The sequence below is a fragment of the Canis lupus genome, chromosome 17 (genome assembly GCF_011100685.1).
Source record: "Canis lupus familiaris isolate Mischka breed German Shepherd chromosome 17, alternate assembly UU_Cfam_GSD_1.0, whole genome shotgun sequence".
In the NCBI taxonomy this organism is placed as follows: domain Eukaryota; kingdom Metazoa; phylum Chordata; class Mammalia; order Carnivora; family Canidae; genus Canis; species Canis lupus.
The window spans coordinates 29,568,950-29,594,842 of NC_049238.1; the positions used below are offsets into that span (position 1 = coordinate 29,568,950).

The 25,893-nt window shown below is 35.7% G+C and overlaps 1 protein-coding gene across 3 annotated transcripts in view; it reads right to left on the minus strand.

Annotated features, from left to right (window-relative positions):
* Nucleotides 1-25,893, minus strand: part of HEATR5B (HEAT repeat containing 5B) — a 99,766-nt gene that overhangs the window by 31,519 nt on the left and 42,354 nt on the right. For all 3 annotated transcript variants that reach the window (XM_038561268.1, XM_038561269.1, XM_038561270.1), the window contains exons 20-26: nt 22,481-22,670; nt 20,043-20,212; nt 13,820-13,964; nt 9,735-9,974; nt 9,016-9,267; nt 4,350-4,531; nt 2,147-2,215 (exon numbers count right to left, since the gene is read on the minus strand). In XM_038561268.1, the coding sequence (XP_038417196.1) occupies nt 2,147-2,215; nt 4,350-4,531; nt 9,016-9,267; nt 9,735-9,974; nt 13,820-13,964; nt 20,043-20,212; nt 22,481-22,670 (1,248 nt within the window). The remainder of the gene's footprint in view (nt 1-2,146; nt 2,216-4,349; nt 4,532-9,015; nt 9,268-9,734; nt 9,975-13,819; nt 13,965-20,042; nt 20,213-22,480; nt 22,671-25,893) is intronic.

Genomic DNA, 25,893 nt, shown 5'->3' on the forward strand with positions numbered 1-25,893 from the left:
GGTACCCCTGGAAATAAAATCTTTTAAAAAGTAAAGAGCATGAAACTAAAACTGCAGGTATACTCCATCACAGATTTGGTTTATGAAAAAAGATAAAGCAGCACGGAATCAGCAACATCATATTCAGAGAAAATACCCTGGCCTTAAATCAAAAGAGTGGTGCATGAATGTACATTTAAACATCTCAATCTGAAATAAGACATTTAAAGTATATATTATGTTTATGATTCCTATGCTGATCTAAATGATTTTTTTTTTTTTTTTTTTTTTTACTAAACCACTGATTACTGTCTCTGTGTTACACTTGAGAGTCTTCCTACAATATCTAAAAATTATCCTGATTTTCAGGCTTAACATGATATCTATTCTGGTAAATAAGGTGGGATACAATGTTTCATAATCTGTCCAAACCCAACTCCTTACTTTCCTTTAAGAAAAAGGAACTTGCAACCCACTGTTCTATCTGTTTCAAAACTAGGTTTCCTCCCAGAAACAGAAGGATAGGTCAAAAACTTAAGCCTGCTAGTGGAAAAGAAGGAACTTCTTATAGAAAAAGCAGCTACAGGGGCACCTGGGTGGCTCAGTGGTTGAGCGTCTGCCTTCAGTTCAGGTCATGATCCTGAGGTCCTGGGATTGAATCCCACATCGGGCTCCTCACAGGGGGCCTGCTTCTCCCTCTGCCTATTTTTCTGCCTTGCTCTCTGTCTCTCATGAATAAATAAATAAAATCTTTAAAAAAAGAAAAAAAGAAAGAAAGAAAAAGCAGCTAGAGTCACATAAAGAATAAGAAGTTGAAGGCAAATTCAGTAACAGGAAATTTTCATACTACTCATCCACAAGATGAAATCTGAATAGCCTTTGCTTTTCTATGAATGGGAGCTTTGTAGGTTTTTTTCTGTTTAAATACTATATTCTGAAACATCATCATGATACATTTATTTATACAGGACTATGATTTTTGATTGTCTGTGAGTCAGTATCTCATACCAATGGTCTCCTTTAACTCCAAGGTTTGTCTCATGATCCACAGTCCTCTCTCTTAAACAAGGCTCCCTCTTCTCTCTCTGGTCTGCTGTTTGTAAGAGGAGTTCATTTTTCTGAAGGCCATCACTAATAGAGCAGACGTCAGAGAAATAAATCTTAACAAGATTGGGGGGCCTGGGTGACTCAGTCAGTTTAAGTATCTGACTCTTGATTTCGGTTCAGGTCATGATCCCGGGGATGATGATCCCTGTATCAGGCTCCATGCTGGGTGTGGAATCTGCTCAAGATCCTCTCTCTTCCTCTCCCTCTGCCCCTACCTGACCACTCCCTCTTTAAAAAAATAAAATAAAATAATTAAAAAAAAAAAAAAACAATGGGAGGAAGAGGGAGAGCCAAACCGACTGAGCCACAGAGAGAACAAAGTAAGAACTTCACATGTATCATTGCAAACAGCAGAAGATTCTCTGTGTAGAAGCCACATGTAGCTGGATTACGGATTCTAAGCAATAATTATAAACCACAGTTCTGTACTCCAGAAAACTGGAAAGGAGAGTGTTGCTTCTCTTTTATCCTTGGGAAAGCAGATAAAGAATCTGATTTCCTGAAAGATGAGAGCTTAATGCATGAGCCCATTTTCAAAACGAGGCATGAAAAAGAGGAACTTATCAAAAGTGTAGAAACTTAAGTGCTTCTGTGACTTTTTTCAAATATAATAATGTGAAAATAATCCCCTGGGATTAATTTTGCAATGAAATTTCTATATTGTGAAATTCTCTTTAGAATAACGTAGAATTTTCACAAACTGTGATCAAAAAGTCTTTTATTAACACTAATTATCATTAATATGCATTCTTTAGTTATTTTGCAATCTTGCTTTTACTTTTAGTCCCTCTTATGATTTTTATACCTTTGTTCACTTCTGGATGATATAAGACCTATGTATCCCAAAGTCATCTCCTCAGCTATGACAGAAAAAGGGATGTGATTAATAGTTACTACTTCATCATTTGGTACAGAGTAAAAGAGGAAACTAACACTGTTGTATTTCCAAGATAAAAATAAATATTATTTGATTTTTCTCTCTTCTTTCTTAGAAGTGAAATTCTAAGGTATCTATTAATTTAAAGAAGGTAACCATAGAAAACACTATTTTTCTTCTTACCTGGCAAGCTTTCGCTATTATGTCTGATGGGGTATCTTGTGAAAAGGCTGGTCTTAAAGCAGCTCCCACCTAGGAAAATGAATACAACCATCTTGTTTTTAAAGATAAGTAGTAAACATAAAGCCTCTTGTGTCCTTGGAGATGAAAACACACAAAATACATCTTTGTTATTTTCCTTTTTATCACATCTCTCTTATCTCTCTTTTGAGTTACAATAAATTCAAACATATCACTTTTCTTTTGCTTTCCAGGAGGTTATAATCATTATCAAATCTATATGAATGCTATACCAAAACAGGCAATTAATCTTGCTTCTTTTTCCTTTGTTTTTGTTTAATAGTAAACAGGATTTTCTGACAAAGTCACAGGTTCCCTGGAACAGAAAACTGCTATTCTTTTTTTATTCTGTCTATATTTTCCTGAATGAATTTCTAACAGTATTTACCTCATGAGTGAATCTCATATAACTGGATCAATTCCTTTAAATAATTGGTTAGTACTAAAAATTCACATAGTCACTCTAGTCACTCAGACACCATTTCACCTCAAAAAAAAAAAAAGCTTTAAAAGAAGGATGCTCAAGAAATATTCATTTATGTACAGTTGTCATAGTAGTAAGTGAAGGAAAATGAGCTTTAGTTTTATTTTTTATTTTATTTTTTTTTGAGCTTTAGTTTTAATAAGCCAATCCAGTCATAGGTTCTTAGATATATTAGATTTGATGTGTATGAACTGAATAAGGAATTAAATACAGTCAATCCCTAATTTAACACATCTTTCCTTACACGAGAGAGTCAGTCACTGAGATTTATCAATAGCAGTTTAGAAATGGATCCAGAGTCCCTCTCCATGACTAAAAACACATGACAACTAATTGCAGTATTGGTAGTACAGTTATCAATTAATCACAGAGCTGGTGCTGGCTCCTGTACTGAAGAAGAAAGAGAATATACTATAAAAGAGATTGCTGGGTTGACTGATAAAACTGGAATATGCTGGACTATATAGAAGTAATATATCAATGCTGAATTTCCTGAAGTTGATTAACTGTTCCGTTATATAAAACAGTGTTCTTGTCCTTTGGAAATACAGACTGAAGTATTCAAGGGTAAAGGACATGATTTAAAGAATTATTCTTGTAATTTTTCTGTGAGTTTAAAATTAGTCCTAAATAGGGATCCCTGGGTGGTGCAGCAGTTTAGCACCTGCCTTTGGCCCAGGGCGCGATCCTGGAGACCCAGGATCGAGTCCCACATCGGGCTCCTGGTGCATGGAGCCTGCTTCTCCCTCTGCCTATGTCTCTGCCTCTCTCTCTCCTTCTGTGTGTGACTATCATAAATAAATAAAAATTTTTAAAAAAATTAGTCCTAAATAAAAAGTCAAAATTAAACAAAACAACAAACTTCATTCTTATAGGTTGAATATTTGCGAATAAGTAACTATATACAGGTTTTCTACAGACAGTTGGGCTAGAAGTCATAACTTCGTCACCTGTACGTAGGATGGCAAAACAATGAGGCATACATTATTCACCCTTTTTAATTTTGTGTGTGTTTGAGTATAGTTTTTAGATGAGGTGTTGTGTATCAGAAGTTAAGGTTCTGGTATAATTACAGTAAAAAAATATGTGTCTTTTTTTGCTAATTTAAGTTTCTTTGTCTTCATATAACCCATCATTACCAGGATTATTGTGCCTCAGTTCAAGAACACAAAAAAGTTATAAATCTCAGGGGAAACAAGTATCTCTGTTTAGAATAAAATAAAATATTTTTTGAAGATATAGAATTCTTTCAGTAATATTTTTAACTGCTGTTATTAAAAGTTATCCTTCGATATACAATGCTGCCCTCTTTATTTCTAAAAATGCTTATCAAGTCTTGACATATAAAAGTAATGTCAATAAATCCACAACACTCTTTGAATGTCCTTTTATCTTTTAAATGGCATAGCTAAACATCTAAACACAAGGCTGAAAAGCTAGGCTGCAATTCTATTCTAGTTTTATCACCAATACATTATCAGAACTTAAAAATAGTGACAAGTTTTATACTATTGTTTCAACTGCAGGATTCAACTATGTAACAGACAATGGGAATAAAGATATGCAGTTGAAGTTCCAAATATATTTCTCTAGGGAATCTTCACTCCTTTAATGATCATGCAAAGGTTCAATTTTAAGTTTTAAATAAACAAAGTATCTCACATTAGCTTGATACTGCTCTAAAATCACATGGCCTGGAAATTCTGGCTCAGGCACAGATGCAAATTTCTTGATAATGTCTTCAAGTGCTTGGAGCCCAGCCATCCGCAGCTGGTTACTATGATCTGTTGCAGCCATGAATGCCATGCGAATTAGGTCAGAGAGATGAAGTACCAACAGGTCATCTAAAAATAAAAAATAGAAGGCAAAAAGGAAAACTTCTCCAAAAACAGGTATAACAGAAAAATATGAAATGAAATTTCTTTACAAAAACACTTATATTCCCGATATTTCACTATGTTTAAAAATAACAAAGATACACTTTCAAGAAAGCTTGTATATCATAATTTCTCAAGAACATTGGTAAATTTTTACACAATATGGGAATAAAGATGACATTACTGGATGTACAATAACATTTGAAGCAAAATAACTGACTAGCATAACTTTCCCAAAAGGAGTTTGTAATCCTTTTAGAAAGAGTTGGCAGATTTTCCTGTTAAGAACTAGTTAGTAGGGGATCCCTGGGTGGTGCAGCGGTTTGGCGCCTGCCTTTGGCCCAGGGCGCGATCCTGGAGACCCGGGATCGAATCCCACGTCGGGCTCCCGGTACATGAAGCCTGCTTCTCCCTCTGCCTGTGTCTCTGCCTCTCTCTCTCTCTCTCTGTGTGACTATCATAAATAAATAAAAATTAAAAAAAAAAAAAAAAAAAAAAGGACTAGTTAGTAGGGCAGCCCCGGTGGCTCAGCGGTTTAGCACCGTCTTCAGCCCAGGGTGTGATCCTCGAGATCCAGGATCGAGTCCCGCATCAGGCTCCCTGCATGGAGCCTGCTTCTCCCTCTGCCTGTGCTTCTCCCTCTCTCTCTCTCTCTCTCTCTGTTTCTCATGAATAAATAAATAAATCTTAAAAAAAAAAAAAGAACTAGTCAGTAAATACTTTTGGTTTTGCTGGCCATATAATTTCTATCACAACTATTCAACTCTGCTTTTGTAGAATGAAGTCATAAACCCTGTGTACATAAATGGGTGTGCTGTGTTCCAATAAAGTTGTATTTTTAAAAAAACAGGCTATGGTCTGGATTTGGACTGTAGGAAGTAGTTTCCCAACCTCTACTCTAGAAAAGACTTTTATAAAGATAAGATGTAGAAAAGGGAAGTCTTTTTCCTTTTAGAGTAAAAGCTACCCCAGATCTGCCCAAAGTTTAAAAGCAAGTCTCAAAAGAATTCAAAAGATACAATTTAACTACATCCCAGGACAAAGTCCAGCACTATTTAAAGGAATACAACAAAATCCAGCACTACTACTATAAAATGTCCAAATCTGGCATATAATAAAGAATTACCAGGGATGCAAAGAAGCAGGAAAATAGATCTTGTAACAAGGAAAAAAAAAAAAAAAACCCAAACCCTCAGTAAACAGAAACAGATACAGAAATGAAAAAGATGATGAAATTAGCAGACAGGGAGCCTAAAACAGTTGTCATAAATATGTTGCCTATATTTTAAAAAGAAAATGAAAATCTGAGCATATTGAAGAGAGAAGTAAAAGACAGGGGAAACCACAAATGAGACTTGTAGAAATTAAAAAAAAAATACCTGAAATGAAAAATATACTGGATAAGATTATTAGTGATTAGTTACTGAAAAAGAAAAGATTGGTGAACTTAAAGACACAGCAGTTGAAGTTATCTAAAAGAATTTATCAAGCTCAAGTACTCTAAAGTTCTTCAGGAGGCTGCAAGACTCCCAAAGTCTTTTGGAAGTAGTTGTAACCTGTGGCTCAGCTGGATTTCCAAAGAACTTCTACTTCAACAAGTTTCTGTGGTTATTGCTATTGTAAAGGTTTTTCCAAATCCAAGGAGATGAACTCCTACAGTAGGAGAGTGGGAAGGGGCATGGGGCAGAAACTCTAAAATAAGGAGAGAATTAGGGGGCTGTTAGAGGTTTATTATATTCTGGGAGTAGTTCCATACAACTAAAGCACAGTGGATACAAGGGGAGATAAGGATGATACAGGAAGAGCCTGGATAGTACATTTATTTGGTCTATAACTTTGAAAAGTACGCATTGACATGACTGTTCAGAATGGCAGGCAATGGGAACTAGAAAGGATCCTGTTTCAGCGCAGAAGAATGAAGCATGTCAGATACTGGAATCTAGGTTGGAAAGCTGTTATATCAGCTTACTATGTGAAGCACTCAGCAAACAAAGACAGAGAATATAGGCAATCCACCCACACACACTGCGAGTAAATTTCAAGTATGGAGAGCACTCTCCTCTTTCAAGGATATATAAATAAATAAGCCTATGAAGAAAACACACCCAAACAAAATAAAGACTCTGAAGATTCAGAAAGAATTATTCTCAAAAATAATTTTCTATAAAAATCAGAATAAAATATAGAAAATCACTTGATACCTCAATAGGATGCAAAAAATCCTTGCTGCTACAGAATAAGAACAGAAAATCATAAAGAGTCAAAAGGATATGATACAACGAAGGTAGAAAAAAGACAAAAAACTTAAAGGAAAACTAAAAACAAAAGAAGACTTAAGATCCATTATGGGGGCAGGAAACAGTAAAACATTATCAATGTTTTAATTATCAATGATATAAAGGGAAAACTTGTGAGGATCTCTGAAAATGCAGGCAAAAGACAAGATACAAATAATGAGAGAAAAAGCATTAAATGCAAAGAAAAGAAGCCAACCTAAGGATCTTCCCTATTCCCTAAATGTCACACTTATCATGCCTTTATGAATTCTCTTTAGGGGCGTCTGACTCTTGATTTCAACTCAGGTTATGATCTCAGGGTCACGGAGCCCCCATACCGGACTTCACTCAGGGCAGAGTCTGCTTGAGATTCTCTCTCCCTCTCCTTCTGTCCCTATACATGTGGGTGTGTGCATGGGTGCAAGTGTACTTTCTCTCTCTCTCTCTCAAATAAATCAATCTAAAATGAACAAACAAATCATCTTATTTTCTTTGCTTATAATAAACCAGTGTGGAAGGCAGAATAATGGTGCTCAAATATATCTACACCCTAATCCCTACAACCTGTGAATATGTTAACTTACATAGCAAAAGGTGGCTGGTAGATGTGATTAAGGTTATGGGCTCTGAAATGGAAATTATCCCAAATTTAACAGGTGGGCCCAATCTAATCACATAAGCCTTAAAAGCAGAGCACTGCTCTTGGCTGTGGTCACAGCCATGTGACATCTAAAGAAGGATCACTGAGACTGTCAGTGCTGTTGGCTTTGAAGATAGAGGGGGCCACAACCAAGGAATGCAGGCAGCCTATGGAAGCTGAGAAGAAAAGACTTCTGGAAAGCCTCCAGAAAGGAAGGTAGCCCTACTGTTACCTTGATTTTAGCCCAGTGAGACTCATGTTGGACTTTCTGACCTATAAGAATGGTAAGATAAAAAATGTATGTTGCTTTAAGTCACTGAATTTGTGGTCATTTGTTATAGCAGCCATAGAAAACGAATACAACTAGCTTCTTCTACCTGGAAAATCTTTCCTCTGCCATTAAAAATCCAGTTTCAAAATCACCTTTTCTATGAGATCTTCCCTGGCTCTTCAGAAAATGCATACTACTCTTTTATGTCCCCAAAATACTCCATCATAGCACTACTGGAACATATAATTGTTTGAGAGATAAGTCTTTCTGTCCTCTAGAAATTCTTCAAGGATATGGGCTATGGCTTCTTCTTTGTATCTTCAGTGTATAGCAAATAATAGGATTTGGTAAATATTTGACAAATAATGACATGAATAAGGACACCGTGTTCATGATATATTGTGCTTTGCTGATAACTAATTGTACATTCAGATTCATATTTTATACATAGAGTACCACTATTTTACTTTTTGTTTGTTTTATAGTTCATTTGTGAGTTATAGTAAACTAAAAGGCGTTTAGTAATAAAGTAAACTAGAAGGAATTTTCATGTATAGACTTCAATATTATGAGTACATATAGTTTGTTTTAAATATGTAAAAAAAAAATGACAGGGTGATGAGGAGACAACAAAGTACAAGACAGAGAGTCTATTACTCTTCCACCACTCTCAGCTTCTCTGGGTCTCCTGATCTGTAAAATGAGAATATTGGTCCTGATGATCTCTTGGTAAACTCCCTAGGATATCTGATCCAGGGAATTATGGGATATAAAAAGTTTACAAAAGATAAAAAAGTGTCAGGTTTCAGGAACAGTTTTCACTTTTTCAAAAATACCTAGGAGCATTTCTGAAATCTAAGAGTTTGAGTTGAATTGAATGATAGCATTCATGAGTTCTGACATTCTTCACAGCTGGGACTGCAAAATTTATGTACCTTAAAGTTTTGCCATCTCTTTTATGCTTAACTGCTAACTAGGACAAAGTACAAAGGATATGTAAGTTATTGACATTGTTATCTTTAGGGCACGTGACTTAGATACCTCTACCTTAAGAAAGACAGGCATACACCTTTGGACCATCTTCTTCAACTTATCTTGCAAACATAGGTCAGAGGATGGGTAGTATGATTAATGGACAGAAAACAAAGGTAAAAGGAACTTCTAAGAAATGAAAGGCAGTCTGAAACATGTTACATAGCAGCAAACCTGTATTTCAGATCTATAAAAATACTTTGGGGAAAAGAAGAACTGATCTTAAATTTACTTGTAGGGTTTCGTAGTTTAGCAGAACGTGCCATGGCAAGATCAAAGTGGGCCTGGTCCGCATTCTCACACAAATTAATGATTCGGCACAGGCAATCTGCAGCGAACACCCGAGTGGCCCAGCGAGGTGCCACAAAGGGCTTTGATTTATCTTCTTCGCCTAGTGTGGTAAACATGGTATCATCATCCATCTCATCTTTCTTCTCAGCTTCCTCATCTTTTCCACTACTTAAGGGAGTTGCAGTGCTCATATCTATAATAAAACCAAAGCATAGGACAATCTCAAATACGGCAAAAATGATGTTTTTGAACTTGCATTAATGTTACAATATTTCTAATAAAAAAGGACTCAATTCTTACTCCTTTGAAAACAGAATTGGCAAATTTTTAAAAAATCAATCTGAAAGCAAAGAAAGGATAACATAAAAGTGCTTTACATATTTTACTAGTTTTACATACTGTGTTGAATACAGAGTTAACCTGGGATTTTTATACACGAAAATTTAGTTTGAATTTAGTTATTTTCCCTAAATCAAGAAAGCTCATTAGTTTGTAACATAATTCACCTTCAACATTTATAGATGAAAATTTATTAGCATTTTTAAATGTAAGCTCAAATTCATATATATGTATCTATATCTCTTTTTATGTATCTATATCTATACATTTACATGTACAGATTTATACCAGAGGAACATATTTTATATATTAAATACATACCACTAGAAGCTGCCAGGACATCTTTACAAAGCATTAACCAATGGGAAAGTTTTTCTACAGCCAGTGATGAGAGCATATGCCCCAAAGTATCATGAATATCAGAACATAATTTTCTATCTGTCTCCCGGTCTAGCATTCCAAAAAGAAGTCCCTCAAGACCAGTTTCTGTTATATTAACACCTTGGTGCCGGCAATGGATATCACTTCGAGAACTGACTCCAGGTGCAAAAGGATTGATATCTGAAAAGCAATTTTTACAAATGAGCTTGTATAGGATTTTGCTGTATACTACAGGTAACAATTATGTTAAAGACCCAGGCTTACATGTAAATTCAAAATTACAACAAAACAAGCTAGCTATATGTAGAATTGATATTCTCCAGTTTATATATCCTTAGATTTAGAATTGACTCTGACAATAAAGGCAAAACTATGATCTTTAAGACTGATTATTCTGAGGTATTTTAAACAAATCTCCATAGAAAACTCAATAAATATATTATTTCATTCTAAAAAAGAGAAAAGTGTGGGAAAGATGTGGGAAAGACATATTCTAAGTAGATTTAAAAGACTGAAATATAATTATTGTTATATTTATTGGAAGAACAAACTGAAATTTATTTAGTCTTATAGAACAAGTTGAAATTTATTCAGTCTTATAGTTCAGATTCTTAAAAATCTATAAAGCCAGAACACAAATTATAAATGGATTTCACTCTAAAAGATCATTTAAAAACTGGGAAAATCAGGGTGCCTGGGTGGCTCAGTGGTTGAACATCTGCCTTCGGCTCAGATCTTGATCCCCGGGGTCCTGGGATGGAGTCCCACATCAGGCTCCTCACAGGGAGCCTACTTCTCCCTCTGCCTGTGTATCTGCCTCTCTCTCTCTCTGTCTCTCATGAATAAATAAATTTTAATTGATTAATTAATTTTTTAAAACTGGGAAAATCCTTTCTAAGAAACATATGGTAATAGTCATTTTGAGTGGGGAAATGGATAAAATAGGTGAAGGGGATTAAGAGGCACAAACTTCAAGCTATAAAGTAAGTAAGAGGCTTGAAGAGTACAACATAGGAAATATAGTCAACAGTATTATAATAACGTTGTATAACGACGAATGGTGACTACATTCATCACGGTGAGCACTGCATCATGTACAGAATTGTGGAATCACTATGATGTATACCTGAAACTAATATAAAATTATATGCCAATTATACCTCAATTAAAAAAGTAATATTGTTATAAATAGTAGTCAAATGTCTTGCTTTATCTGAAAAGCTTTTTTTCTTATAAACACCAGAAGCTGTACAACTGGTAACCTTAAGAAGAATTACTAGGAGGCTCCAAGTTCTAAAGCCCTTTGAACCTTGAAAAGTGTAAGACAAAGGGATGTAAACTGAAAGTGGTTCTTTTAGTTGAGTCACTCTAAAGGCAAAATAAGGGGAAGTTTGCAGAAAACAGCCACAATGAGAGGAATACTGATAGCAGGAAAAGTCAAAAGAAAAGGTTCCAAGGAAAGAAAACATTAGCAAGAAATTAGGCGCAGACGCCTATTTTTCACTTAGCAGCTGGTAGTGAATATGTTGCCACATCAGGAATTAGATTCCTACAACATGAATTTTCATAGCTACATGCAAACCACTGAATTAAGAGAACATTGAGGGTGCCTGGGTTGTCAGTCAGTTAAGCATCTGACTCTTGGTTTTGGATCAAGTCATGATCCAAAAGGGGAGGGGGAGAGAGAGAAAACACTGATCATTGAAGATGAATTCCTAAAAGAGGAATCGCTAGGTCAAAGGGTAAACTGACAAAAAATACTGACAAATCAGAAAATTTGTATGACTTTACATTTCTTTCTACCAGCAGTATAAGACAGTTTTCTTTTATCCATACCTCTCCCAGTGCTGGTTATAATTATTATTTTCTTTTTTTTTAAGATTTTATTTATTTATTCATGAGAGACACACAGAGAGAGGCAGAGACATAGGCAGAGGGAGAAGCAGGCTCCCTGAAGGGAGCCTAATGCAGGACGCAATCCCAGGACCCTGGGGTTCACGCCCTAAGCCAAAGGCAGACACTCAACCGCTAAGCCACCCAGGCATCCCTAAAATGATTATTTTTAATTTGGTCAAGTTTATAGAAGAAAAATGCTATCTTACGATTGTATTGACTTGCAATTATTTAGTCACTGGAGGTTGAAAATATTCATATGTTGATATTTCTATTTTTTTTTAAGATCTTATTTATTCATGAGATACACACACAGAGAGAGAGAGAGAGGGAGAGGGAGAGGGAGAGAGGGAGAGAGGGAGAGAGGGAGAGGGGGAGAGAGAGAGAGAGAGAGAGAGAGAGAGAGAGAGAGGAGAGAGAGGCAGAGGTACAGAGGGAGGAGAAGCAGGCTCCATGCAGGGAGCCTGATGTGGGACCCGATCCTGGGACCCTGGGACTATACCCTGAGCCAAAGGCAGATGTCCAACCGCCAAGCCACCCAGGCGCCCCAACATTTCTTCTTTGATGAAACCTGTTTCTTATTCTCTCATAATTTCTATAGATGCAGAAGATAGTTAATATAGCAGACCTGAGATGTCTTATACGGCCTGATATTCAGATTAGGCCTCAGCCAGCATCCCAGAGAACTGGGTTTCAGGACAGTTCCCACCATTTCCTGGTCAAAATAGCTCACTATGCCTAAGCTATTTGTACAAACAGTATGGTTCATGCTGAATACCTACTTGCCTTCAAATGTCTGGACTTTTGGAACATGCGAGGCAGAACATGCCTAGTAAACAAGCACTCAATAAAAACCTTGGGCACTGGGCCCCTGACAAGCTGCCCTGGTAGACATTTCATATACGCTGTTCATGACTCATTGCTGGGGAGTCGAGCAGCTTCTGTGAGACTTCATGGGGGTGTGGGCCTTGGAAATCTGTGCCTGGTTTGCTCCAGACTTCATGCCAAGTGCCTTTTCCCTCTGCAAATTTTGCTTTGTATTGAATTGCTGTAATAAATCATAGCCATAAGCATGACTATATGCTAAGTCCTCCTCCTGCATCATCAAACCTCAGGGTAGTCTTAGGAACTCCAACACACTAAGCTTTTAAGCTTTAAGAACATTAAAATATAAATTTGCACATTTCAATGAATAAAATAAATTAATAAATATATTTTACAAATATTTTCCCCTCTTAGTTTGTCTTTCAATTTTGATTATGGTGACTGACATGTATAAGTTTTAAAATTTTATATGTATTGAGAATTGTAGAATTATCTTTGGTGCTATGTTTTCTCTTTTAAAAACAATAATGTCTACTATATAAACAACTTCTTTCTACATTCTACAATACAGTATATTTGTTAATAGAGCTCTTATACTATGCAAAAAATTGAAGTTATTTTAGTATCTTGCTTCTCAGTTCTTAAGCAACTTCTATGCATTAGAAAGCTCTTACAAGTAAAAATTTTCTCACAATAGGGAAAATATCTGTCAGTTAAGGTCTGAAAAGTGCGTGAGCAACCTATCCCTAGAGACCAAAATGCCAGCTATGAAATTCAAGCTTTGGTTGAATTCCTCCCAAAACGCATTAAAAACTGGAGAAAGCAAAGATCTACCTTTTGCTACCCAAACACTTACTGACATTTTTGTTTTATTGGTTACTCTAGCCTTACCTTCTTGAGGAAAAACTACATCACAAAGGGTCACCTAGCATCAGAGACTGGAAGCTTTCAGGTACCCCCAAAATAGACAACTTCTCTTTCCAGAAGTCTATTAGTGATACAAAGTAATATCCTTAGGGTTAGTTATCCATTATATAGGTAAATCATCATGAAGGGATGGCACAAGTATCTTGATATTAAATGATATTTAGTTTTTTTTTTTTTTTTTTAGCTCCAAACCTTAAAAAAGGTAAAAGGTGTAAAATAACCAAGAAAATTATACGGGAATTTTCAAAGTGATAATGGTTTTATTTTACCTAAAATAAGAAGACTGACCATACTTCAAAGAAAAAATGTTAAAGAGCAATATGTATTTGAAATCTTAAAGTATTTAAACAAAAAGAATATTGACTGATAAAGTAACTTACTAGTACCAGCATTTTCCTTATCACCTGCATTTTTTGCTAGGCTCATGGCATATTCACATACTTCAGCTGCTTCCCTTTGTGCAAGCTGCCGGAGACAAGCCACAGCTGCTCGGCGAAGTAGCAAATGGGAGCTACATAAATGAACCTGTAAACCATAGCATATTAGACAATTTCTTTAAAAAATTGGAATTTCATTTGCCTAATGAATATGTATTAACACCTTACTTGTAAAGAGGCTCTTCATTTAACAACAGAATATATCAGTTAATACATCAGTTGTTAAACATATAGCCAAACGATGTACTTTTGGAAAAATAATCAATGAAGTATATAAGGAATATTTTAGTGGCCAAAATAACTGTCCCAAGACCTGGTCACTATAAATCATATAATATACTTACATAAAAATCTAGAAGGATCTCGTGCACATCTCATTTTACTCAATATGGTCCTACTAAATATTATCATCTAAATTTTTTTTAAGTGCATGGAGGTTATATACAGCCAATGGAAAGTTAGGAGGTAGGGCACACAGCATGAATTGAAGGAAAAGAAGGGTATTTATTTAAATAAAAAAATAAAATCAAGCAAACATAAACACCTGGAAAGAATTCCAAAATGGGCCCTTTTGGAATAGAATTGTTTTTAATCTCAAAAGTTCCTGAAAGAATCAATGTAGTACACTTTAATACATGAAGTGAAGTATAAGACACAGCACAATAAGATGATTAAGACCTCAAGCTCTACTTGCTAGACTGGGTTTGAATCTTGGTTGTCCCTGACTCCTGTGTGACCTTAGGCAAATTACTTAACCTCTCTGTGCCTTGTTTGCCCACAGGCAAATGTGGAGAGTAATTCTTTGTAGGAATATAGTGAAAATAAAATAAGTTAATGCCAGTATTTTGCTTAGGACAGTGATTGAGAAATGTTATTTGCTCAATATATGTTAGCTATTATCATTATTACTATAAATCTGATTCATCAAGAAAATACTAAATTATGTTCCATGTGCTTGCCTTTTAAGCAAGGAGTTAAGAAATATATTTTAGAAAAAAAATCTCATCCAGAAATAGTGTAGGGGGGTAATAACTATACAGAATACAGCACCTCTTCACAATGCTGAATAGTATTTTTATGCTACCAATATAGCATTTGTAATTCAACATGTATTTGCATAAAATTCATAGACCATAAAATTTATATCAAGTATTAAATATATCTAAATCTGTATCTATAAGGGGAGAAAACCTGACAGTTTTTTTTTTTCAATAAAATGCTTTATTCACTCAATTTCCTTAAAATGAAGACATTTTGGAACTTTTAAATATCCTGTAATTAGAAATCTTAAGCATGGTCATATGAGATGGGAAGAACAAGTCATTTAGACTCTCAGAGTTTCTGCCTTTTTATGTGTACAATGAGAACAATATCTGCTCTATCTTATGTAACTGTGGTAAGAATCAAATGACCAAATATATATAAAACAGAATACCATAAAAATTTAATTTAGTTGCAACTAAATAGAATTGTAGCTAAGAGGGGTGTCTGGCTGGCTTAGTTGGTGAAGCATGTAATTCTTGATCTTGGGGTTGTGAGTTCAAGCCCCACGTTGGACATAGTTTCCTCAAAAAAATTTTTTTTTATTTTGAAAAAAAAAGAAAAAAACAAAAAAAAAAGAATTGTAGGTAAGAAAATACACGCAACAAATATTGACTGGCAGTGCCAAAGAGGAAAAAAAATAATTTCTGTTTACTCTTTCCAAAAAATCCATTTTAATGATTCTGAGGCATATTTTGTTTTCCATTTTAACATCTCTAACATTAGACATGTAAATTACAATTGATGATGTGTTACAGTCACTGTAAACCAGGTAAAAGTAAAGACATATTTGTTTGTAAAACTCTCCCTTGGCATTTTGTAAAAGCCACAAAATACAAAATAGACCTCTACCTTCCTTAAAAAATGCCTGTTACTTTACACTGTATGTCACCTTGCTATCCCTTGTTGTGCCCACCATATACACATCTCACCCTGGACACCCCTGCTGTAACTGACATTTTCTACAATTATCCCAGATGACAAAAATGCCTATGTGTGGAATACTTCTATTCGGACAGGAGAACTCATAACTGTGGTTACATGATATGAAAAGCAGTTGCTAGGGTACCTGAGTGGCTCAGTTGGTTAAGGGTCTGACTCTTGATTTCTGCTCAGGTCATGACCTCAGGGTTGATGGGCACAGGGCCTGCTTAAGATACTCTTTACACCTCTCTCTCTGCCCCTCTCACCCACCCCACTCATGAGTGTGTGTGCGTACACACACACACACACACATACTCTTTCTCTCTTAAAAAAAAAAAAAAAAACAGTTGCTTGCCAAGAGGGAAATAACAATAACTCAGATAGGTGGTTATTCTTTCAAAAACATATTTTGAATAGTTCTTACATAACACAAATTTTAAATCTTTTATATAATTTAAAGATTACTATGGTAAAACTCCCCTCTCAATACATTTGCTGAAAAAATTGCATTTCATTTGTGTTAAGTATACATGTGGTTTTACATAACACTGACATTCTGCTGGCAATGACTGATTACAAATGAACAAGAAATTTATAAAAATCTGAACTGATTCCACTAATTTGAATGAACCCATGGGTGGACTATTTTTCACTGTGAAAAGATCTGGCAACAGAGATAGCACGGGGGCTTTTGGCAATGTGGAAACAAGACAACCCTGTGAAAGTCCCCCTTTCTCATCTCTATCCAGCCATGCCATGTCCTTCCAACCAACTACTTGTAATCTTACTACTCCAACATGCCTTGTAACAAAACCCTTGGTGTCCTGCTAATAAGGAAATAAATTTTGAGGTATTATCTTGTGTTAATACACAGGAAGCTCATTGTGTAGCCTATGGTTAATTGACAACCTCCACTGAAATAAAGAAATTCACATTATTACTTTACCAGATCCTCTTAAATGTGTTCCATCTCATAAGGTCAACCTCCATAGTATAATTATATTTAAGGAGAAAAAAAAAATGTAGAGAGGAACCAGACAGCCTGAAGAGTGTCTATATTTTCATCACATTTGTCAGTTATCTAGGCTGTATCATATAACAGTTTGATCATGTAGAGCCAACTTGCTCAAGATATGTCATCTATGCCCTCAGAGATTAGGCATTAGACCATGGTTTTGGGCAGGATGCTACATATCTTGTTGTAGAATGCAATCAGGTGTAAACTATTAATCAACTATTTTGTTTGTGGATGTTTTTTGTACACATTTCATGTGCATCTGGTTTCTGCCCTGCAGCACAATCAGATTCTGATTCAAAGAATCAGATTCTTTGATGGTCTAGGACTGGTTCAGTTTTCCCTGGTCTATGGTGAAACAAGATAAAATCTTGTTGCATAAGTAAAATATACCACATCAGATCTAACATCTAATATGTCAGCCTTTCAGTTCCTTCACCCTATCCTGGATAACCTTCTCCTCCCTTTACGTGAGCAATATCCTCCCATGGTTACATCTACAGTGCCTTTCTTTCTCCCTATATATCAGCCTCCTGCTGTCTTTGCTTTCCTCTTATATCCAAAGGAGACCTCGTAATGCATTATTGTAGCACTATCTTAACATCCTTATTTCTTTCATCCTGCTGTCATTTAATTGAATCTACTCGGCCAAAGTTCAACTATGAATGTATCAAAGTATCTGGCTGCTCAAAGGTTGGTTATAAGTGCTGGAGAAAAATCTTTAAAGGTGAACTGCTAGCATCATGAATCACACAATGGAGCAAAAGGGTCATTACCCTCAGCTGAACTCTTAGTATTACCACAGAATCTTCTATTTTTCCAGTTAGTTCAATTTCCTACATTCTATTCACCTCAAACTTCTGGCCTTCTTCTTTGCTCCCTCACTCATAAAACTTACCTTCCCTTTTAGTTGATCAAGAAGATACAAGTTATTAGATGATAGCCCCCCCAACTTCCAACCACCAAATCCAAAACCTCACCTCTATCTACACTCATCCTCTTCCCGTTTCTTCATGTTGCACTGGGGGAGACATTCTCTTACTTGTGCCCTGGAAACTCTATCCTATCAGAAACTTTGGAGGGTTACCCATTCTCTGCCCCACACCTTAAACTCTTTCACCCTACTGGTTCCATCTTCTCAGCATGTATGTATGTATGTATGTATGTATGTATGTATGTATGTATGTATGTATGTATTTATTCATGAGAGACACAGAGAGAGAGGGAGAGACACAGGCAGAGGGAGAAGCAGGCTCCCTGCAGGAGCCCAATGTGGGACTGGATCCCAGGACACCGAGATCATGCCCTGAGGTGAAGGCAGATGCTCAACCACTGAGTCACCCAGGTGTCCCTCATCTGCTCAGCATTTAAACTCTCACTTCTCACTACCGTAGGAGAAAAAGTATCACCTGACCACATCACCCCTTTGACATGTGGCCCTTAGTCCTCTCCTATAAAGTCAACTTTATTTTTTTTTAAGATTTTATTTTACTAGTGAGAGAGACAGAGAGAGAGAGGCAGAGACATAGGCAGAGAGAGAAGCAGGCTCCGTGCAGGGAGCCCAATGTGGGACTCGATCCTGGGACTCCAGGATCACACCCTGGGCTGAAGGCAAGCACTCAACCACTGAGCCACTTAGGTACCCCTAATGTCAACTTTAGAATGAAGTTTCTATTTGCATCCCATTGTTAGCCCATCTGGGTTTCCATTTTGTAACCATTCTGCTAGATGAACTCTTGTTAAAGACATCATGTGACAAAAGTCAAAGGACACATTATAGCTCTCATCTTCATCTCTCAACAATATGTGATATAGCTGACTATGCCTCTACTCCACTTGGCTACTGTTAACACTACAAAGTATTTTTCCTTTAATCTCTTAGATAGCTTCATATTTTTCCTGAATCTATTTCTTTTCCTAAATTTTATATGTGGGTTTCTCATTGATCACTTTTCCCCTAGTGATTTTAACTATTCCTGTCTTTATTTCCCATTTAAATTCTTATGCCTCCCAAATTTACCTTTCCAACAAATTTCTCTTTTCTGAGCTCCAGGCCATGAAACTAACCAGATGGCTAAAACTGAATTAATGATACCTACTCGTCCCAATCTCCTCCTATTCCAGTGTTACCAATCTCAGGAAATCACACTATATTCAAGTCAGGAACCTGGATTACATCCTTCTCCCTTTTCCTTATGGCCAAATAATCAATAGATTACACTGATTCTTTCTCTTAAATATTGCTCAATTCTATTTATTTTTCCCTATTTCCATTGCTGCCAACATAGAGCAAGTCATTATCATCTCCCTCCTAGACCACCATAATTCTCAAAGTCATTAAGCCCAAAATTTTAATACATCTAGATAGTCTATGTGATCTCTCACCTGGCTAAGTGTCCAGCTTCATTTTGTGCCCAGGCCCCACTCCCCCATCTCTCGGCCTAAACCACACCACCTAAACGGTTTCTCAAATCTATCACATATCTCCCCTTTGGGGTCCTTTCACATATTTTTCCCTCTGCCTAAAAATAAATGCTGTCTCTTGAAATGTCATGCTTTCTCCCCCAACTAATTCTTATTTATCCTGCAGATCACACCTTCAATAATCATTTCTTCAGGGACATCTTTTATGAATGCCTGGATTCTGAAAGGCTCCCCTGTTACATGTTTTCCTATAGCCTTTTCTAGCACTTTATTTATTTATTTATTTATCTTTTCTTAGCACTTATTTATAAATAATTATTATTGACCATGTCCCCTTGTAAACTACAAATTTCAGGATGGCAGAAGCTTTGTCTTGCCTCATCTATAAATATATTCCCAATACATTGCATGGCATGTGACATGTAGCTAGCTCTCAATAAGTACTTTTTAAGTGAACAAATTAAAAACTGTAACCCTCAGAAATCACTGATCAAATCTGAGGAGATAAAATTCTGAACGGGAAAGACTAAAAACATGAATGCATTCTTAGCCAAGAAATAAACAGTTCACCAAATACTTCTTAAAAGGTGAAAAAGGAAACCAGTACATAAAATGAACAGTCATAAATGACTCTTGAAGGTGAAACTCTAGAATGCACAATCCAGGAAACTTATCATTTTTTGTTTTGGTCTAGTTTAATCTTTTAGGAAACAAATTTGGGGTTTCCTAAATAAATCAATGAATGAAGCAGCTTATACTTACACACAAGCTAGGAACAAGACTAGACAGATTGACATGTCGTGGTGCAAACATGTGAAGTTGCTGAAGGCAAGATATGGCAGCCGCCTGAACAAGAGAATCTGAATGGTCCTGGGTTATTGCACAACCCACCAAACAAGAAGAACGAATGGTGGAAATTGTTGCTCCATTCCCTGGCAGCAAAATAAAATGTAAAATACTATTATTAGTATTACAGAAAATATTCCTAGAAAAAAATTATCTTCTAAATAACCCATATCTTCTAAATAAACCATTTCTGATCACTATTCAGATTGTTTTCAAGACAAATAGTCTGCAAAGTCCACAGAAATGATTTCAAAACATGATTGTATATGGATGATGATAATATATCCCTCCCAGATTTGGTCAGGTTTATATATATATTCCCTAGGAAACTATATTGTCTTTTAAACCCATCACTGTTTTATTTGAAAGAGCCAGAAGATTCCTCATTCTCTGTTTCTCTGTTCAGCCAATATTATAACTATATTATTTAATAACTTCAAATTCTATTTTGTTAAGAAGATTAATGAAAAGCTTTTACAGAGATAGGAAAAATAATAGTAGTATTATATACTGCCTGTATAAAAAATGTTTTGTCTAACATAAGTGATTTAAAATTTTTACCAGTGTAAAATAAAATAATTTTATATACATATAATGCCAAACAAGAAAATCATAGTCACATAGAGTCACATTCTAGTTTGAAATACATATTGTCTGATCATTATTGCATCAGAAAGCACTTGGTAAGTACCTATGTTTAGGTATTTATTCTGTTCATATTCTTAGGATAACACTGGATGAAAGAATTATCAACTTTTTCAAAGAGAACACGGAGTGCAAGAGAAAGACATGTCTAAATCACATATTTTCCAATTCCTAGCATTCTTCATTAAGATCTTTTCATTTTTGACTTCTTTCTTCTTTAAAATATTTGTCCAGATGGAGACAACACAACACAGTGGTTATGAAGGCATGCAAAGGAAATTGACCTGGGCTTCACCTCTGGCTCTGAACTACTCACAAGCTATACAAAACTGTAGCAAAGCTCTTAACCTCTCCCAGCCTTAGAGTAAAATGTGTAAAATGGAGAGATGCACCTATCTCAGGATGCTGTCAGATTTAAATGACACACGTATAAAAATCCTGACGCACTGAAAGCCTTTACTAAATGATAGGGGAAAAAAGGAAAACTCTGAAAATGGATGATATATTCAGGATAAATTCACAGTAATTTTCTGCATTCTGTGTTTCACTCAACCTTTAGTAAAATTATATCAGTGGAATTGTGTGGTTAGGATATGGCCTCAGGATCATAAATCTGCCACTCAGTTAAGTAACTCTTCACAAGTTACTTATCTTCTCTGAGCTTGGTTCCTCACAGAAAAATTATATAATATTATCTCCCTTAGCAGTGAGTTTTCAAACTATGCTCCTGATCCTTAGAGTTCAAAAAAACAGTGAAGCAGAAGTTCATGAAGAGAAGTGGAGGGTACTCCAGGACAAAGGAATTCCACTTTCATCTTCATCTTCATGGGGCTCCAGGTAAAACTTAATTTAGAAAGGCTTTCTCTAGGGGCGCCTAGATGACTCAAGTTGGTTAAGCCTCCAACTCTTGATTTTGGCTCAGGTCATGATCTTAGGGTTGTGAGACTGAGCCCCACGTTGGGCACAGAGCCTGCTAAAGATTTTCTCTCTCTCCCTTTGCCCCTCCAAGCTCTCGTTCTCTCTCTCTGTCCCCAAAAAAATTAAAAAAGGAAAAAGAAAAAAGGCGGGGGCACCTGGCTGGCTCAGTCGGTTAAGCCACTGCCTTCTGGTCAGGTCATGATCTCAGGGTCTTGAGATCAAGCCCTACATAGAGTTCCTGGCTCAGTGGGGAGTCTGCTTCTCCCTCTCCCTCTCTGCTTCCCTTGTCTGCACTCTCTCACTTGCAATCTCTCTTCAATAAATGAATAAAATCTTAAAAAATAAAAATAAAAAAGGAAGTCCTTCTCTGCTCAAAACTTCAAACAACAGTCAGTTATAATATGTTGTAGGGATTAAATAAAATAGCATATATAAAAAGAAGAGTTAAGGGGCGCCTGGGTGATTCAGTTGGTCAAGCATCTATTTTGGCTCAGGTCATAATCCTGGGGTCATGAGATCAAGCCCCAGGTTGGGCTCCCTGCTCAGCTGGGAGTCTGCCTCTCCTCTCTCTGCTGCTTCCCTTGCTTGCACTCACTCCCCCCCCCTCAAATAAATAAATAAATTAATTTAAAAAAGAAGTAGAGTTGAAGGCCTTTGGTATATAACAAGCATTCAATACACAGTAATTATTATTAGTATTACAAGTTTTCATTAAGCAACATGATAGTGACATTCAGGAAATTGAAAGATAGCAATGTCTAGTTCCTTTAATCTAAGATGAATTTACTCACCTTGTAGCTCAGGGCCAACAGTAGTTATTATGGCACCCAAGCATCTACCCAAACACTGATGAACTTCCGTATGTGAAGGTGGAACTGTTAACAGCAAGGTAAGAACTAGAGATAATGTAGGTTCCACGTATCCACGATACATTGGGCCACTAGAATCCACTATTAGAGCAAGTGAATGAAGAGACCATGTCTGGAAAGAAATATAATTTTATTTAGTTGTAAGGAATAATTAGAGTACACTGAATTGGCTTTTTAACTTACATTTTAATAAATACTAACATCTTACTTTTTAGTCGATGATCTAAAAATACTTTAACCAAAGCAACTGATGTACAAATGTTATGTTTATGTTTCTCTGCAGCATGGCTTTGAGGGTCAAATAAAATTTCAATGATAAACTCATTTTCTTCTATTATAATGTACATATATTTCATAGATTCAAAGGACCATGACTTATATAATAAGCATTCTATTTAGTGGATGCTTATGGACAAATATATTTTTATTGCCTGTAGAGTTTTGCTAAAAAATGAACCTAAAATAGAATGACCATGACAATGTTCTGTACTCAGATACATTTCTACAGCAGTGATATTCACATATCAGCTCTTCAACTGCATTGAACCATTTCAGGCCCCTATTAATGCCTACTAAGCACAAAGTAATCTTATTGGTTAATAGTATTTACAAAACTAATCCCAGAACAGCATACTGTAATCAGCACAGGCCTGAGAAAATTAAATATCCTTTAAACTGCCTACATCCAGCTGTAAAAGAACTTACCTTTTATTTCTGCTGCTCAAAAGGAAAGCTATACTACAGGGCTGAGGACAAAGAGATCTCAACTTGCCAACATAAGATTAAAAAAATCCACATCTCAACTTCTACTACTACATCTCAACTCAATCTATAATCCTAGAGAACTCAGCAACCTGGCTTGGACAGATATGTACAGAATAAGAGTTAGCAAAAAGTAATAGGGATATAGCAACTTGAGGGAGGAAGACTAGAGCAAACATTCTGGAGAAAATGATTAAATGTAAGAAACAGAGGTGCTAGCTGGCTCAGTCAGTAGAGCATGTAATATTTGATTTCAGGGTTCTGAGTTCAAGCCCCACATTGGGTGTAGAGATTACCTTAAAAAATAAATAATAAAAAATACATGTAAGAAATAAAAATTTCTTTAATAAAACTATAATACGAATTTTTTAGGCAATATAAGTACAAGGGAGATTCTAGAAGCGTTTTTTAAAAAACCCACAATTTATATTAAATATGCAATGGAAAACTGGGAAAAAAAATAGGTATTGTTAAAAACCAAAATCACTATCTTGAGGATCAAATGGAGGATTATCCTGTAATACTGAGTGAAAATAACAAAAAATAAAAATAATGAGGAAAAAAGACAAGATCTAATATATGAATGATACTAGTTTCAAAAAGAGAAAAAGATAAATTTATATAGAATTTGATGAACTTCACAGGTAGAAAAATTCTTACACACTGCCAAACAAAAATATAAGGTTACAGACATGCATACATATTTCAGATAAGTTTCTTAGCAAAAGCAACAAAAAGAATGGGAATAAAGATTGCTGTGATATCTTTAAGTATCCACTAACTCAGAAGTTTATCACATAAGCCATTGTCTTTTGAAAGTGTGAAGGGAATGCATTGTTTAAAAGAAATGAATTCACCAATAAAGTCTTATTTCTGGATACTCAAAGCCACACTGCAGAAGAACCTTAAACACAGTTATTTATACATCAGTTACTTTGATTACTGGCTTATGTACTGCCTTTTATCCCCTAAAGAACTAAAAGTTTTCATAGATAAATGATTAAAATTTGAGATGTTAATATTTACTGAAATGTAATTAAAAAAAAAAAAAGCTACCATTAGCCTTTATGTGCAACACAGAAAATCCTGGAACATTCATGAATAATAAAAGAAAAAGACTGTGTGCCAGAAATAGTATACCCAACTAAAATATCATTCAACTGTGGAGGCAAATAAAGCCATGTTTTAAATATGCAAGGATTCAAAAAGGATACCATTCAAGTTTATTATTGTTGGAGGAAGTTTTCCTATCAAATACAAATTTAAAAAAGAACAAAATTCTCAAGACAGGAATTGAGGATACAAAAAAAATTATTTATTTTTTTTAAAAAATATTTTATTAAAAAAAATATTTTATTTATTTATTCTTGAGAAAGAGAGAGAGAGAGAGTCAGAGACACAAGCAGAGGGAGAAGCAGGCTCCATGCAGGGAGCCTAACGTGGGACTCAATCCCGGGTCTCCCAGGATCACGCCCTGGGCCGAAGGCGGCACTAAACCACTGAGCCACCCGGGCTGCCCCCCAAAAATATTTATTGAAAAATAAATCTCTACTGATTATAGTTAATGGAGGTAGCCAATAATATGACTGTAAAGTATGACTTTTGAGTTAGGATTCTTAAAATAGAAGACACATTAGAGGAAATTGAAGAAAATCCATGATTCTCTTGTGCAAATACATGGTAGCACTGAGGGAATGTAATTGATACAAAGTATAGTAAAATGTCTTGTCATATAAAAAGAATCAAGTAGAGTGGCCATTTAGAGGAGTGTGGTTTTAACAAATTAAAGCAAGAAGCTGAGAACAAGGTAAAGACAAAAGAAAGCACATTACCACCTCTTCTTTGACATAAAAGAAAAAGTGGAGGGGGGGGTGGCAGGTGGCTCAGTCCATAAAAGTGTCTGACTCTTCGCTTTCCTGACCCAGGGTTGTAAAATTGAGCCCCACATCAGGCTCCACACTGAGCATGGAGCCTGCTTAAGATCTTTCTCCCTCTCCCTCTGCCCTTACCCCAACCCTGCTTGTGTGCTTGCTCTCTCTCGAATAATAATGATAAATCTAAAAAAATAAAATAAAATAAAGAAGAAACTTTTTCGGTAAAATTTTCTTCCAGTTTGAAAACAGAGTTTTTTAAAAAGCAGCATAGCACCTATTAAGAGAGAAGCTTACTTGATTTCTGTTTCTAACCCTTTTGGGAATTTTGGGCTTTAGACAGCCAGAAACTTTTACCAAGAAGTCAAAGGCAAACTAAGCCTATAGACTAGATGCCTCTGGTGGATTTATTGTCTCTTATCTAATTGTGAAGGAACTAATTTATTAATAAACTAATTGTAGGCCCCAGTGCCAATTGAATTTCTCTCTTTTCCCAACTTATAGTCCCAATATGAAGCTGGTAAGTTGAATGCTACTGGATTCACATATTCTTAATATTTTTAGGTGCATCAATGTGAGATGACAAATCAAAAGTGTAGTATATTTTCATGCAAGTGAAGCTCTTGTCTTTCATTGTGGTTATATTTCTTTGTATATAAAATGCTTAAGGAGAAACAAACAGGGACGCCTAGGTGGCTCAGT